General features: G+C 47.9%; 2 protein-coding genes and 1 non-coding gene across 3 annotated transcripts; 2 read left to right on the plus strand and 1 right to left on the minus strand.

Annotated features, from left to right (window-relative positions):
* Positions 1 to 2149: 2149 nt before the first annotated feature.
* gpr157 (G protein-coupled receptor 157) lies at positions 2150 to 6325 on the plus strand. Its single transcript, XM_076171234.1, has 4 exons — positions 2150 to 2874; positions 4281 to 4494; positions 4608 to 4802; positions 5628 to 6325. The coding sequence occupies exons 1-4, from the start codon at positions 2498 to 2500 to the stop codon at positions 5859 to 5861; spliced, it is 1020 nt and encodes a 339-aa protein (XP_076027349.1). The 5' UTR covers positions 2150 to 2497; the 3' UTR covers positions 5862 to 6325.
* Positions 6326 to 9413: 3088 nt separating this feature from the next.
* slc2a5 (solute carrier family 2 member 5) lies at positions 9414 to 15510 on the plus strand. The gene is made up of 12 exons (XM_076171221.1): positions 9414 to 9554; positions 9971 to 10069; positions 10164 to 10324; positions 11128 to 11252; positions 11333 to 11485; positions 11895 to 12020; positions 12147 to 12334; positions 13035 to 13145; positions 13221 to 13322; positions 14129 to 14204; positions 14407 to 14534; positions 15039 to 15510. The coding sequence occupies exons 1-12, from the start codon at positions 9510 to 9512 to the stop codon at positions 15261 to 15263; spliced, it is 1539 nt and encodes a 512-aa protein (XP_076027336.1). The 5' UTR covers positions 9414 to 9509; the 3' UTR covers positions 15264 to 15510.
* Positions 15511 to 15903: 393 nt separating this feature from the next.
* trnad-guc (transfer RNA aspartic acid (anticodon GUC)) lies at positions 15904 to 15975 on the minus strand. Its single transcript has one exon. It is a non-coding gene; the product is annotated as a tRNA-Asp (tRNA).
* Between the last annotated feature and the right edge of the window lie 319 nt (positions 15976 to 16294).

The following is a 16294-nucleotide window of genomic DNA, read 5'->3' on the forward strand; positions in this document are numbered from 1 at the left end:
GCCCCCCGGAGCTTTGTGATGACAAACTGCTGACAAACACACAGCCTGGCGTGGAACGTGTGAGCGTCGGCGTTGGCGGGCGACTCACAGGTGGAAGTTCAGGGCCGAGGCCAGGATGGATCCCTGTGCCAGGGGGATGCGGCTGCTGTGGGTGTTTCTCTGGCAGTGTCTTAGCTGGTTGTTGTGAGGAGTGAGAACGAAGCAATCAGCAAGTATACTGCCGCAGAAATTCTTCGCAATAAGAAGCCCTGGAAGACAAAGGAGGAGGAGGAGGAGGAAGGTAGAGAGCTTATAGACGAACATCAGGACCTGCTGATGCGTCTTTACACGTGGAGGTCAAGTAGAAATGAAGTTTGATCATATTAACCAGCTGATAGTTCTGATAGATAAAGGTCCTTTAACTAGAATCAAACTGTGTGTAAGAACTCTGTGACCCTCTGCTGCCATCTTGTGACTAAATGTTTCCCTTATATTGATTTTGTGCATCAAGCACTGCAGCAGTTTGTTCAACAACTTCTATTCTTGTAGGAGCCTGAAAGTCTTTGAGTCAGAAATCTTGGTTTGGGCAGAAAAGCTTCATCAATCTGAATAATATAGGGATTTGCTTTGGTTTACATAATTTGATTTTGATTTCTTGTTGCTAAATTTTAAATTTGGAAATTAAACTGTAAGAAAAATAAAACTAAATTACACAAAAATGTTATTTGTTTTTTGTTGTTATTGACAGTATGAGTAGAGGGGACAGTAGAGGGGACAGTAGAGGGGACAGTATGGCCTGAATCCCAGTGAATGTAGGTTGTGTGTCTCCACACACACACACTCAGGCTGAGCTGCTGCTGAAACACCTCCAGCTGACTGATCATAAGGACGTGATGGAAGCTGAAGTGAGCCGTAATAGATTTCTCCATCTTGGGGGTAACGATGCAGATGTGCTCACTGCAGGCTGAGTGTGTGTGTGTGTGTGTGTGTAGGGGGTGGAGGGGGGGGGACACTGCGGTCCTTTGTAAGGCAGTGTGCCACTGCATTGCTGCAAACTGTAAAGGGGGTCGCAGCTTTCCAGGGTGCAGCAGGAAAGCGCTGCTCTCACACGAGGTCACGGGTTTAACTCCCAGCTTTAAATCCTTCTCCTCACCGTGGTTACAAGGCCACTAAAGAATTCAGAGCTGCTCCCACAAACGCTGCATTGATTAGGGGGAGATGTCATCAAAGTTTATTATATGGAGGTCGAGGGAAATATAAGCAGATAATACAACATGTGAGGTAAAAGGTGACACTCAGCCGTAAATCCCAGTTTAATGTGTGTGTGTGTGTGTGACACTTTCATTCTCCGTACAGCTCAGATCAACCGGCTTACACCTCAGAGGAGAAACGCTCTGTGTTACTGTGAACTTTGATCAGTTCATCATATTGATTAGCTTTGTTTCCCAGCTGGATGTTAGAGTCTGTCTCCATGTTCCATCTGTGATCACAGGACGCAGACGCACACACAGGATGTTTGGATACTGATCATGTGATGACATCTACGCCCCATAGAAACTCAAATCTGGATCATAATAAAGATGTGGATGAAAAAGTGGAAGGATTTCTGTTTTTTGTTTAATTATAAGGGATTATTATTTTAAATTATTTGTCTTTCTGCGGAGGGGATTCAAACCAAAGAGTGTTTGTTTACATGACACCAAGTTGACACACTAAACACCAGCACGGCCCTGTTCACACACACTTGTTTATATTTGTGATTTTATAAATTGGTGAGAGACACATGATTTCAACAATTCCATAATCATGCTGTGAGCAATGATCTGTCAGAATCAACCAATCAATACAAATATGGACAATAACGTGGAGTGACTTTGAAAATATTAAAAGTGCCAAAACCTGTGACGGTTCTTTGATTTATCTGTTCAGGTCTTTAAACGGGTGTGGTGACGTCATTATGAGCCTTTGACATGTAAAATAAGCATTAATGCAAAGAATTTTAATTTGGACCCCAATACAAATATCTTTATGGATCAACTTGAATGTTTTTAAATTGGAAGTTGATTGAACTGATTCTATATATTCAGTGAAGTGATCTGATTGGTGCTCAGCGCGCCACGTGCTGTATATTTAAAGGAAACGTGCTGGACCGTGAAGGCACCATTACGTAATCCATACATGCTCCATATGATCTCCTCCCCGCTGGGATCAAACCCCCCTTATAGATCACTGGGTCCCAGAATAGACGCGCAGCCAGTGAGTGTGTGAGTGAGTGTGTGAGTGAGTGAGTGAGTGAGTCTGAACCAGCTGACCGACTTCTGCTCCGGGTTCCGGGTGCAGCGCGGAGGGGCGGAGGAGCGAACACTTACACAAACACACACGCACTGGAAGAAAGTTAGAGCCAAACTCTCTCAAAGCGATGGACCGAGTGCGTAAAGGCGCACTACTCGAATCCCGGAGTGATCAGCGCGTGTTTGAGATCCGAGTCCTCGAGTCCATGAGGACGCAGTGAGTCAACATGTCCAGCGGGAACGAGACGGTCGTGTTCTTGTCCGAGCAGGTGGTCGTGTTGGTGTCCTGCGCTCTGTCCTTCCTCGGCTCGTCCCTCATCATCGTCACCTACGTGCTGTGGTCGGACCTGCGCACGACCCCCCGCCAGCTGCTGCTCTGCCTCTCCGTCACAGACTGGCTCTCCGCGCTGTCTTACGCCTACGGAGTTTGGCGGCTGTTCCACGCCGACTCCACGGACTGCGTGGTGCAGGGCGCCGTGTCCACCTTCGCCAACACCAGCTCCTTCTTCTGGACGGTGGCCATCGCCGTGTACCTGTACGTGTTCATCGTGAGGGCGAACAAGAGGGTCGCGGACAGCCTGGTGCTGCCGTTCCACCTGGTCAGGTGAGCCGCGGGTCGGGCTGGGGTGGGAAAGTTCTTTAAAGTTCTTTAAAGCTTCTTGGTAAACAAAAGGATCCTGATCCTGGCAGAGGCTGCCCAGGGAGCTTTGGTGCTCAGGGGCAAACCCGAACCCTGTGGCCCCCCTGAGCCCCCCACCACCCCAAACCTCATTCTGTCCCCTGGGTTTGAGTTCTGAGCTCATGTCCCAGTGTTGTACAGAAGGGAACAGACCTCATGATAAATGTGATACATTGACTTCAGAGCTTCCTGTCGGCATTCTGCTGCTATTTTGGGCTTCTGTTAAAAAAAGATTCATTTAGTTTAGTGTGTGTGTGTGTGTGGTTCTAGACTTGCACAGTTTATCCTCCAACCTAAGTTTACACTCTCATAAAGTTCATCATCTCTTCACATGGCAGATCTTTGTGTGTGTGTGCAGCTTTATCCACCTTCATCATCAACAGAATCTAGTACAATACAACATCTTCTTGTTGTTGTTGTTGTTGTTTATCTAGAGCCTCATGCAGCTCCTCATGCCACAGACACCGTCTGAAACGTTCCATCCATCCAAATCAGCTTCATAGTGAATCTGCAAAGTGACTATACGGTGCTTTACCTTACATCAGTGTATTCTTAGATCTCCTGTTGATGTCACATCTCACATCAGGGTGCCTGTTATCTCCCAAATACAATCAATTATTTCCCCACAACACACACACACACACTCTCCTAATGCAGGCCCTTAAACTCCTCAGCTGTGTGTTCTGGAGCCTCTGAACAAACCCTCATCAAACAGGTGTCCTCAGGTAGAGAGAATCTATTTGAAGCCGCTCAGGCAGAAACTCTGCATTAGCACATAAACGAGCCGTCCACATCCATCGCCCGGTGTTTTTCTGTGGAAGTCGTTCCAGCGAGCTGCAGAGTTTCTTATAATTGCTCTATTTCTGGATGCGAGGACACATTCTCCCCCTTGGGTTGCGCTCACTCTCAGTGTCTGTGGCTGCATTCTAATCTTGTTTTTGTGAATTCTCAAGACCTGCAGTGAATATGGGGGGATCGCACAACAGAGCCATTCATCCGGGCTCGTACACAGAATACACAATGTGGCCTCCGGCTCGCTGGTATGTTTAATAATCCGCCGTGTGTTGCCTGGAGATACAAAAGAGAGAAGTTGTGCTGCGAGCCGTTTGCCTCTGCTGCCAAAACTGCTGAAGTCATTCTGTGGTCTTTACAATATGCAACACGACGGCACTGCGAGTTACACAACACACATAAGCTCCCTGCACAGGATCAGAGTCATGTGACGGGTTTTTTTTTTGCAAGTCCCAGAGTTCCATTTGGGGCCTGGCCTGACACTGTTGCCCGTGTGTGTGTGTGTGTGTGTGTGTGTCTGTGTATGTGTTGCGGTGCAGCTGGGGCGTTCCCCTTGCCATCACCGTGGCGGCCGTGAGCCTGAATAAGATTGGCTACGACGCCTCCGATGTGTCGGTGGGCTGGTGCTGGGTCCGGATCCAAGCCGCCGACCGGGTCCTGTGGATGCTCCTCACCGGGAAGATCTGGGAGTTCCTGGCCTACCTGACCCTGCCCGTCCTCTACGTCCTCATCAGGAGACACATCCACACAGCGGTGAGCGTCCAATCCCGTCTGCTCACATTCACATGTTTATTTCACCACGCTTCATTCTGTGTGTGTGTGTGTGTGTGTTGCTGTTGGGTGACTGTGTGCTCCGTGCCGTGCAGCATGCGGCTCTGTCAGAGTACCGACCCATCCTGGCCAGCAGACCTCAGTCGCACGCCTTCGCTTCGGTGGCTGACACCAAGCTGACCCTCATTCCCATCATCTTCATCTTCCTCCGCATATGGAGCACGGTGCGCTTCATCCTGCTGCTGGTCGGCTCCTCGGCCAGGCAGAACCCGGTGCTGGTCACTCTGCATGTGAGTCCAGCTTCACTGTCAACGCTGCTGCATTCACTGCTGTTTACGTTGTGTGTATGTCATCATATTAACGTGTGTGTGTGCATGTGTGTGTGTGTGTCACTATCATGAGTTCATGTGCAACGGTGCTTGTGATGGTGCAATTTCATTCTGTCATCCTGGTGAGTCAACAGCAGTAAAGCAGAAGGACTCGTCTGTCCAGAGCTTCATAGCGGCTCAGATGCTAACGCTAAACTCACCGTACAGCAGAAACGCTAAATTCATCTCCTCACTCCTTTGGTTTTGTATTTACTGACTCTGAGGATGAGGCTGAGCACTGCAGCAACGCAGGTGAAATCCAGGCAAAGTGACTAGAAGACGAGAGAAGATCAATCGGGTAGATTTGTAGGTGGTTCTGACATCAAAGTATCGCAGCGTCTCAGTGAGCTGCAACATGAAAACAGAGAAGAGACGAATATATTCTTAATTTTCTTGCCGCTGTCGTGTCTTCTCTGTGATTCATGCTCGCTCGCTCGCTCGCTCTCTCACTCAAAGCTCTACTTGACTAATTTCCTCCAGTGTGTGTGGAGATCAAACACACTTCAGCTTTTGGCCGCGGCAGCACGCCACACGCTGACACTCTCCATTCACAGCCTAATGGAGCCTCTCCAGATTTTAAATCCTCCAAACTAAAAACCTCTCAATCAGACGCAGATCAAACACGACTTTAGAGTAAACAAACACGCCGACTGATGCTCAGCCTCAGAAACAGCTGTGCCTGCTTCATCTCCCTCTTAAATGCACCGACTCAAAGCCCCGCATGCTTCTTCCGTTGTGACCCCGCAGGGTATCGGGAACACATCCCAGGGAGCGGCCAACTGCATCATGTTCGTGTTCTTCACTCAGCCCGTACGGACGCGTCTCTGCGCCGCCTTCTGCTGCTGCTGCTGCTCAAAGTGCAAGGCGGAGGCCGAGGTGGAGGCGCAGCACACGCAAGACGCCCAGGATGCCGCTCACAGGCCGCTGCTAGGACAGGACGCCCCCGCCGCCGCCGCCGCCACCCAGGGAGAAGAGAGTTGAGATGATGAGCTGATGATGCTGGAAAAAATGGACGCTGGGACGCAGGATGTGGAGATCCAACACACACACACACACACACACACACACACACACACACACACACACACACACACACACACACACACACACACACACACACACACACACACACACACACACACACACACACACACACACACACACTTTGGGTGATGAGGAGGAGGGGATTCTTCCTGTGGTGCACTGAACACAAAGCTGCCTCAGCCTGCTGTTACTCTCATACAGGCCAGCTGCTTCACCTATGATGTCATCTGTGTCTTTATGTGTATAATGAGGTGTGACATCATAAACATCAGCACTAAGACTCTGGCATCAGTTTGAGTGTTTGGATGATAAATCTTTTTGTAAGAACTTTTTACACTCTGTTACTGAACCTTTGACTGAATACTTATTGTAATGTGTTTGACTAAAGCATTAAAATTCTGCATCGCAATTGGTGAGGTGTGTGTGTGTGTGTGTGTGTGTGTGTGTGTGTGTGTGTGTGTGTGTGTGTGTGTGTGTGTGTGTGTGTGTGTGTGTGTGTGTGTGTGTGTGTGTGTGTGTGTGTGTGTGTGTGTGTGTGTGTGTGTGTGTGTGTGTGTGTGTGTGTGTGTGTGTGTGTGTGTGTGTGTGTGTGTGTGTGTGTGTGTGTGTGTGTGTGTGTGTGTGTGTGTGTGGGGAGCGCCAGGTGGGCAGAGCGTGCTTACCCATCTGAGAGAGCTTAGAGTCCCACTGCAGCACCGCCGCTCTCACTGAGGTTCTCTATCCAGATACTATCATCCACAGGACAGGCCCCAGAGCTTCTGCAGGGTGCCTGTGTGTGTTTAACCCCACACTGATTTCAGCGCGGCCACATTTTGAATCCCACTTTGCCGCTCCTGTCTGTGTGTTTCTGTTGTTGCCCGTGTTTACATGGAGTGAAAGAATGAGCTGATTGACCTAATTCTTCACCAGACACACTCCTGCTCTGGTGTGGTTGTTTACATGGATGACTGATCGGACTAATTCCCGTTTCGATGTTACTCAGCACGGCCGCCGCGTAGACGAAAGACGTAATGTGAAGAGAGACAGGGTCGGTCTGTCACCTGCTTGTGTGTGTGTGTTCAGCTGAGCCTATAAGGTTTCATTTAGTATTTTCATCATTTTTGTTTATGATTTCTCTTTGGTTCAGTCTTTCTGAAGGCATTTCCACGTGTTCCAGCGTTTCTCTGCGTGTCGTTGCTAAAGCCCGTCAGCTGTGAACGAGCTCTTCCTCGCCGCTGTGGTCAGGGTGCATCATCACATGATCCTCTTCCTCTCTGAAACTCAAGGCCTCTCTGCAGGCCTCCACTTCTCCTCCGACATGTCGCCGCCGAGTCGTGTTTACTGGACCTGAAGTCTCGGTCAGAGTTCACATCTAGACGGCACCACAGGGGTCACGGGACCTCACATAGCATGTGATCGTCCATACTTCTCTTAACTCTCTCGCGTTGCCTCAGAGGTTGAAACAGCGTCAGAGTGTTTGAGGTGAGGAAGGAGAGATCTGCCTGTGTGGAGGCTGCTCTCCATTATCCTCCAGTTATTGTTGTTTGTTTGACTCTGAGGTCAGCAGCGTATTCATGCAGCCTCTTTATGGAGGAGATTTATGGCTCCTGTATTGGTTTTAATGAAGTAGTCCATGAATAAGTGCGTGCTTTTGTCCCGCACGCATTCACATCAGGCAGAGAGACTCCTCACGTCACACTGCGCCGCTCTGGAGCCGCAGCAACACGAACGCCAGCAGACACGCAAAGTCACATTCCTGCTCTGCTTCCACCCAAGCAGGGAAGATTTAAAGAGCTTTACTCCGGTCTAATTTTACTTTGCGGCCCAAAGTAAGGGAACACAGAGCAGAGGTCATTCCCTGACGGCAGCAGCGGCACTGGATAGCATGTCTGGGGGGGGAAATGGAGGAAGAGGGGGATGTTTATGCTGCTGACGGACCCTTTTTCCATCCTTCAGGCCATCAGAGAGGAGTGACACTTACTGTATTTCCTGCAGGAATGATCCATTGTATCTGTGCGGCAGGTTTGGCTGACATTGAAGCGGCTTTAGCTGGTGGAGACACTTTAGCGGGGAGCTTTGTGCTCTCTGGCTCTCTGCCCACTTAATTCATTAACAGTAGAGCACTGCGGGGCAATAGTACACTGGCTGGGAGTGACTACTCAACAGTCAGGTTAATGGAAATCATTTCTCCACAACACCGGCTGTTCATTTGTCCGTGCTGATGGCTCTTGGAAACCCACATCCAAGCACATTAACGGGGCAAAGTGAACAGGACACTGAAACGAGCGTCCCCACAGACTTTATGTGACTAAGTATTCACACAGGAAACCTCCAGTAAAGTCTTCACACATTTAAAGAGACGGTACCGCTTTAGGCCAGGTGTTGAGTTTGTGAGGAAGTGTGCCGTAAAACGATGAAATTCACTTCCCGCTTGTATTTGTTTTTCTTCTTCCTGTTCTTGTTGCACTGCAGAGACTCAACGGAGGATAGAAGCAGCTGATTACTGGCAACACAAAGGGGGAACTGGACCAAACGGCCAGCAGTTTTACAGAATGTCCTGATTTTCAAAGTCATTTACGTTCCCTTCCCAGCTCCATAGGCCTTTGAATGGTACCCTATGGATCCATGATCATTTCCAGCCAAAATAGAAGATATGCAGCCTGGCTAAAGACCAGAAGTATCTTATAAATCCCTGAACAGAGCTGTGTTATGTCTTTGTGTATCGCAGGGATCCATAAGAGTCCAAACCTCTCCTACAGACCTGCTAAGTGAGCGCCAGAGAGCTAAAGAATGCTGCCATTTACAGAGAAGACTGAGTGCCTCGGCTCCATCAGCAGCAGGAACACGTTTTCTCCTCGAGGTGTCAAATATCTGCGCTTCATTTTCTCTGCACCATTATCCCCCGAGCCACTAATTAACAGCAGAGCAGCGATCAGCTATTCTCACATGAACAAACACGTATTCAGCTCGTTCCTCTAATCTGCCATCACACATGCATCATAAACACTCATATTAATACTTAGGAGCGTTTGATTTCATTACGATCTTTATCTCCGGCGTGATTCTGCTCACAGGTGTTTGCAGATCGTCATGTTTGTCCCCGAAAGCAAACACAACATGCGGCTTTTGAGTGCAAAGAGGGCCCTTGTGCCGACAAACAGGAATCCAGAGATAAGAGCTTCTGCAGAACAAAACAAACAAGAAGAGATTCATGGCGGTAAATCCTCCACGCTGCATAGGAATCCTTCTTCTTATCATTTTGTCATAAAAGATGTCCCATAATCCGGCCTGCAGGTGGCTAATCAATAAATACACTCATCTATCTTTATCGTTTTGGAGATAACGGAACCTTCGCCTCTCCTGATAGCCGCAGATCTCAACGACGGCGCAGACAGGCCTCCGTATTTATTTGCGTACTAAAACAAAAACATCCCAAACTTATCAGCAAAGTCAGCAGCAGGAGAACGATAACCAGTGAGCGAGCAGTAAACCAGGAGCGCCGCTCTGTGACCGGCGGTCCAAAGGGCAGCAGAGTCCAGCGGCGACGTAACAACAGAGCCAGCTGCTATTAGTGCTGATCGAAGACGAGCGGGGCCAAACACAGACATGACGGACAGCTGGGAGGGGGACACGCCTGTGGACAGGAGAGGGGTGAGTGACAGCACACATGTTTACTTACCTGTGCTTCTGTTTGTCTGTCTCTAAAAGTAAGGAAGGACCCTTGGTGGGCAGGTTGGACGAGAGCCAGGATCCATAGTAGTTTGGTGCCAGTTGGCCTGACGGTGGCGCTGTAGTTGCCACTCTTTTGTTTTGGTCTAAAAAAGGATTCAAATGGTTTAGTTCCTATCTACACTGTGTTACACCTTTAGGGTTTCAGGTCTAGAGGTCTGAAACTTGCTCCAGTCCTCTTTCAGGCCCTTAGAAACCAACATAGGGGGCCCCCCATAGACCCCCCATTCACACAGTATACAACCAAGTGACTGTAGGTTTAGTTGAGTTATGCTGGATTGTGTTTGTGGCCTGAGAGGACACAAACACACACATTAACCCTCTGATGTCCCCGGCAGAGACTCACCGCCGTCCTGGCTTTGGCGACGCTCGTATCTGCGTTCGGTTCGTCCTTCCAGTACGGTTACAACGTGGCTGTGATCAACTCGCCATCGCCGGTAACTTTACTGTGCCGTACGAGCGTCCACAGCTCTAATGAGTCCAGATCGAGCAGCTGGTGAGAGTCCAGTGTTGTTTCTCTTCTCTCTGCAGTTCATGCAGCAGTTTTATAATGAGACGTACACGGAGCGTTACGGGAAACCCATAGAGGAGAACTTCCTGACGCTGCTCTGGTCTCTGTCCGTGTCCATGTATCCTCTGGGAGGCTTCTTCGGCTCTCTGATGGTGGCGTTTCTGGTCAACAAACTCGGGAGGTAAATCGGCACTCTGGTGTTCGAAAGATGTAACTAAGCAGAGATGCATCGCCCAGAATCTAACTTATCTCCCAGCAAACAGCAGGATTGTGTCAACACAGCGATTAAGGCAGAAGTAAATACGTACGGGTTGTTTTTGACTTATTTAGATGTAAATTCTAGGTAATTTCAGGTCGTCTTCTCCCAGCAGATGGCAGAAATCTGTCAGCTGAAGCAGAAGGAGGAGCAGTGTTGTGTTACAGAAATGCCTTTTAGACAAACAAACAGAAGAATGTGTTTTCAGGTCCGAGAGGCATCATCAGCTGCACACTTCACAGGATGCTGCAGAGGGACCGGATCACTGCAAACGGCTGGAGAATCATCAATCTCAGACTGGAGTTGCCTCTGGGTCGTGTTCTGACTAAGAACTTTAGCAGCCGGTTGAACTAAAGCTGCACCGAGGCCTTTTAATGCCACAGGCGCCTCACTGTGGCTCGTAGACTTTTATTTATTGAGGAAAATCACTTCAAAATCGTTACTTAGGGGGTAAAAGTGATGGATAATGTTGTGACACATGCAAATAATTCCCGGCTGAAGGCAGATACGAGCCACTGGTCTCAGTAATTGCCTCCCCAGGAGAAGAAGAATGAAATAAGAAATGTTTGAGTTAAATGTGATTACAGGGTTTGTGATGCTGTCTGCTGGTTCTATTGCTCTATTGGAGGTATTGATACTTAAAGTGATACTTAAAGCAGGTATTACTGACCTATAGGGGTGTGTGTGTGTGCTGAAAACAGTGTGTGTGTACGGTGTGTGTGTGACAGGAGAGGCACCCTCCTCTTGAACAACATCTTCTCCATCGTCCCTGCTGTGATGATGGGCTGGAGCGAGAGCATCAAATCCTACGAGATCATCATCGTGGCTCGCTTCATCGTGGGCATCTGTGCAGGTGAGAGAGGCGCCAGGCAGCCGCACGCTAGATTCCATTAAGATGATGATGATGTCATAGATCTGCTGCGGCACCTGCAGGTCTCTCCTCCAACGTGGTCCCCATGTATCTGGGTGAGATCTCGCCAAAGAACCTGAGGGGAGCCATTGGCATCGTGCCGCAGCTCTTCATCACCATCGGAATCCTCAGCGCCCAGGTGCTGGGCATCAGAAACATCCTGGGCAACAGTGAAGGTAATTACTGCCATGCTGGATCCTGGCTAAGGCCTCATGTCCTGACTGAGGTGAGGCTGCTTCAGGAGCTTTTGTGCTCCTAAGCTGAATTCCTGCCTGTGATTCTGGGACATTTGAGGATTTTCAGGTCATTTAAGCACAAAATAGACCGCTGACATTGGGTTTTGTGTTTGGTAAGATGAAGCATTTTGGAGATAATTGGCGTGTGTATTTTTAACATTAAGGAGCTGAGAGGATGTGAGACACCTGCAGGGTGTTAGAAGAAGAAAACAGGACCCAAGGAAAGAGATATAACAAGATGTTACTGTCATTACAGCACCACACACCTGGAAAATATCATTCAGCTCACAAAGACACACACAAGGTCATTGATCTGATTCACATGTACACGTTTCTTCTTCCTCTTCAGGCTGGACCCTCATGTTGGGTCTGACCGGCATCCCAGCCGCCATCGAGCTTCTGCTGCTGCCCTTCTTCCCAGAGAGCCCCAGGTACACACTCATCCAGAGAGGAGACGAGAAGGCAGCCAGAAAAGGTGAGACACTCACAAACGCGCACAAACACACACACACACACACACACACACACACGCACACACACACACAGACAAAGAGCCTGGTGCATGCATAGGACCAATACTGTGAGACCCTTTCACACTCAGCGCTGCGGCGTCTTCGGGGCTGGGAGGACGTGGACGCAGAGATTCAGGAGATGCGTCTGGAGGACCAGTCGGAGAAGGCCGAGGGCCGCCTGTCTGTCCTCTCCTTGCTGTCTCTGCGCTCCGTTCGCTGGCAGCTGGTGTCCGTCGTGGTCATGAACATGGGGCAGCAGCTGTCAGGGGTCAACGCGGTGAGAGACGCACACGTCCAGTCGTCCTTGTCTTTGTCGCAAACCAGTGAAAGCCACACTGCCTCTGTTTCAGATATTACACCACATGGAGAAGATACAGTTTCAGAGACTATTTGTTCTATCCAGCAAGGGATCAAATTCAGTCTGAATGCTGCAGACAAAGCATCAGGAAACTGAACAGGAAGCTGCATTCACAACCAGAGAAATGATGATCCATGCTTTAAATCTCTCTGAAATGTTGTGGTGTTCAGATGAAGTCGTCTTGAGCTGCGTCTGGTTTGGTGGGAAGCTTCCTTTGAAGGTTTCATGCTGATGTGGGAGGAACCACAGCTGCTGTATCCTCCTCATCCTCCTCATCCTTCTCATCCTTCATCCTTCTACATTGCAAACCATTTGGCAAAGCGAGGATGCTGATATATTCAGCATCCAGCAGCGTCACGTTGTCTTCAGTAATACCTTCTTTGTCTGTAACAACATATTTCTGACTTCTTCTTCTGTTGGGCTTAACAAACAAATGGATGGAGAGAACTTGGATGACTGGAGAGTTTTGCAGGCCGTCCTGTTTCCAGCTCTCTCTCCCCTGCAGGCCTGTGTAGGAGCACAGAGGCTGCGTCCTTGATGTCCTGTGAAATGTTACACAGCTCATCTTTACATCACTTCTCTGCTTTTATACCCATAATGCACTTCTCTCCCTCCTCAGATCTATTACTATGCAGATAGCATCTATGCCTCTGCTGGAGTAGAACAGAATGACATCCAGTACGTCACCGTGGGAACAGGGGCAGTGAACGTCTTCATGACCATAGCTGCTGTAGGTAGCCTGACATCTGCTCTTCTTCGTGTGCTTTTGAATGCTTGAGTCATCACAGTGAGGTTGTGGTTCCAGGTCTTCATCGTGGAGGCCTCAGGCCGGCGCCTCCTCCTCCTCATCGGGTTTGGGATCTGTTGTGGCGCCTGCATTCTGCTCACTGCAGCGCTCAGCTTCCAGGTACTCAACACGTCACTGTGCTGCCCTCTAGTGGCCATCAGACAACACAACGCTTTATTTCAACTCAACTAAACATACAGTACCTATACAATCTATACTGTCAGCTATTACAGAAAAAATCCATGGTTAAAATGATGAAGATGATGATGATGATGATGATGATGATGATGCTCCAATGATTTTAGTAAGTGTCACAATTTTCAAGTCACTTACATTAGAGCAAGATTATAGGCATCATTTTGTTTGTTTTTTAAGTTGCAACATTTTTCATATAGTTGAAATTCAATTAACAAAATAGTTGTTGACACTTTGTTTGCATTTGTCAACACAGTTGCTGGTTTGTAAAATGTAGTGATTTCTATTTTTAGCACATGAAACCCTTAAAACTCTGGTTTAAACAGGATTAGACTGTAGTAATTAGTTTGGATTAGACATTTGATCAAATGATAATCAAAATATAATCCATTCAAACTAAGTAATGTAGTAACACAGTTCAGTCTGCATGTCAGCCACAAAGCCTCAGAAGCCGAGCTGCACTTGTGCAACCCTGTCATCTCTGTAACCTGGACTAAGCAGCTTTACAATGATGTCACTGCGCTTTCAGCATGTTTAGGTTTAGATCTTTACATTTCAAAGCAAAGAAAAATCCAATCCATCATCTGTATGAGCCCCAGTGAGTGTTTATGTGCGCTCACACACACTCAGAGCCCGTGAAGAAACCATGCTGCATGTTTGTTCCTGTTGAAATGAAGCTGCTCTGTGTAAACTGGACTGTAATAACAGCAGCTGCATGTTTGCGTGGGTAGGAGAGCGTGCCATGGATGCCCTACGCCAGCATCGCCTGTGTCATCATCTACGTCACAGGCCACGCCATAGGACCCAGTGAGTCTGAGCCGCACGCTGCTTATTTACACACAATGATGACAACACACTGCTCAATTAGCGGAAGTGTTGTTTGGATGGGACTAGACATGTAATAATACATGTTGAAACTTCAGACTGGCTTGTTTGAGATGCGTGGGTGGACGAGTGATGATGCGTCTGAAGTGTTTTGGTTGCGGTTGACCACATGTGTGTGTTGCAGGTCCCATTCCTTATGTGGTGACCACGGAGATGTTCAGACAGTCGTCCAGGCCGGCCGCCTTCACGGTGGCAGGATCCGTCCACTGGCTGTCCAACTTCACCGTCGGCCTGCTCTTCCCCTTCCTGGAGGTTAGTGGCACAGAACCCTAACATGGGGGGGGGGCGGACGGTTAGTTCTTGTAAATGTAATCACCTGCAGATGTGTTTTATTAGAGTGTAATCAACCACACGTTTAGATTTACTCATCCATGGACTTTGCAACAACAATTTTGGAATTGTTGTTGTTTTCTCTGCCCAGCTGATATATTAGACATTCAAATCTTTCATTTTTCTATCCCTGCTGTTTACTGAGCAGCAGCATTCGTCCCTGTGTATTCCAGGAAATTGCTAAATTGCTCTTTAATGAACTGAGGCCACTGTGGCGTCACGTTTAGAGGAGATAAACATAAACACTTTTATTTACCTCCTGTTTAACAAACCAAAGCAGAAAGCAAACAGGAGATGTGTCCGATGGAGATGGATGGAGTTGAGCAACCAAATCCCCATACCAGCACTCCTATAAAAAATTCATCTTCCCATCCTTCCTCCTCTCACGTCAACCTTTTGTTTACATCCCCAAACTCTCCTCTCCAGAGAGGCCTGGGCCCCTACAGCTTCATCGCTTTCTCCGCCGTCTGCCTGCTCACGCTGGTCTACATCTGGCTGGTGGTCCCCGAGACTAAGAACAAGACCTTCCTGGAGATTTGCCAGATGTTCGCCAAGAGGAACAAAGTGAAGATCAAACTGGGCGACGGGGTTCTGCCACTGAAAGAGAGCAAAGACGGCTCAGAGGATGCAGCCAAGGTCACGGCCTTCTGAGGACAAATGAAAGCATTGAGAGGAGAGGAAGTCCTCCCTCTGGGTGGGGGGGGGAATGGATGGGACATGTTTCACTTTGCTTTCTCTTTCCTACTTCAAGTCTTGGCACAAACCTTTCATAGTTTGTTCTGTGCCTGCTGTAAAAGATCAAAGAGCCTTGTGCATATTTATGTGCAGATCAAAAACATTATGAAAGACTGTTTGTACTGTTACACAGTGAATACGATCCTTCAGTGAAGTAACAAGAGCTAGACCACAACAGAAACATGATTAGTCATAGCTTTGGCAGTCAAAACCTTATTCAAGTGAAAGTGAATAAGTGTTTGTGGAAAATGTACTGAAGTATGTATATAAATGATCCTCATAAACAATCTGAATGTTTAACATGTGAAACAAAGTCTCTGAATTGCGTTTAAATACAACCGGAAATTCCAGTTCCATTCTTTTATCGTCTTATGCAGTCATTGGCAACGAGAGTCTTGAGTCTCTGGCTCCTCCCACCGCGCCTTAAACAAAAAATGGTGACGCAGCTAAAAAAGAGCAGTAAAGTATAATAGACTATAAAGTACAGTGTAATGACGTAATAAAAGAAAACAACCCCGCTTTGTTAGTCGGTCCAGGTGGGGAACAGAAAAAGAGACTCCCCGTCGGGGAATCGAACCCCGGTCTTCCGCGTGACAGGCGGAGATACTGTCCACTATACTAACGAGGAAGGCTAATGGTGACGGCAGGTATTTCACAATACAAAGCTAAACTCAGAGTAGATTTCCCACTACTACGTTTATGAAATCCAGTTTGCGCTAATGAGCTAAAATGAGGCCGAAGTTCTTTCACAAACATTTTATTTATTGGTTTATTTTGCTTGTAAATCTGCAAAGAACCTTTAGTTTCCTATAAACGTAGGATGTACGTTACTATGGAAGTAGAAACAAAGCAGATGTTACCCTTAAATACAGTGTTGAGTTTGTGTACTGAGTTAGTTTCCACCTAAACCTTAAGAAACAGTGAAGAAAAATCATTCAGTGAGTCAG

This window comes from Genypterus blacodes, unplaced genomic scaffold (assembly GCF_046128005.1).
Source record: "Genypterus blacodes isolate CSIRO-AG114 ecotype Tasmania unplaced genomic scaffold, CSIRO-AGI_Gbla_v1 ptg000241l_1, whole genome shotgun sequence".
Lineage (NCBI taxonomy): Eukaryota > Metazoa > Chordata > Actinopteri > Ophidiiformes > Ophidiidae > Genypterus > Genypterus blacodes.

Coding starts and splice junctions, on each gene's coding strand:
- gpr157 (XM_076171234.1), top strand. CDS start 2,498: ATGTCCAGCGGGAACGAGACGGTCGTGTTCTTGTCCGAGCAGGTGGTC. Junction 2,875..4,280: donor CTGCCGTTCCACCTGGTCAG/GTGAGCCGCGGG, acceptor GTTGCGGTGCAG/CTGGGGCGTTCCCCTTGCCA. Junction 4,495..4,607: donor GGAGACACATCCACACAGCG/GTGAGCGTCCAA, acceptor CGTGCCGTGCAG/CATGCGGCTCTGTCAGAGTA.
- slc2a5 (XM_076171221.1), top strand. CDS start 9,510: ATGACGGACAGCTGGGAGGGGGACACGCCTGTGGACAGGAGAGGG. Junction 9,555..9,970: donor CGCCTGTGGACAGGAGAGGG/GTGAGTGACAGC, acceptor TGTCCCCGGCAG/AGACTCACCGCCGTCCTGGC. Junction 10,325..11,127: donor CTGGTCAACAAACTCGGGAG/GTAAATCGGCAC, acceptor TGTGTGTGACAG/GAGAGGCACCCTCCTCTTGA.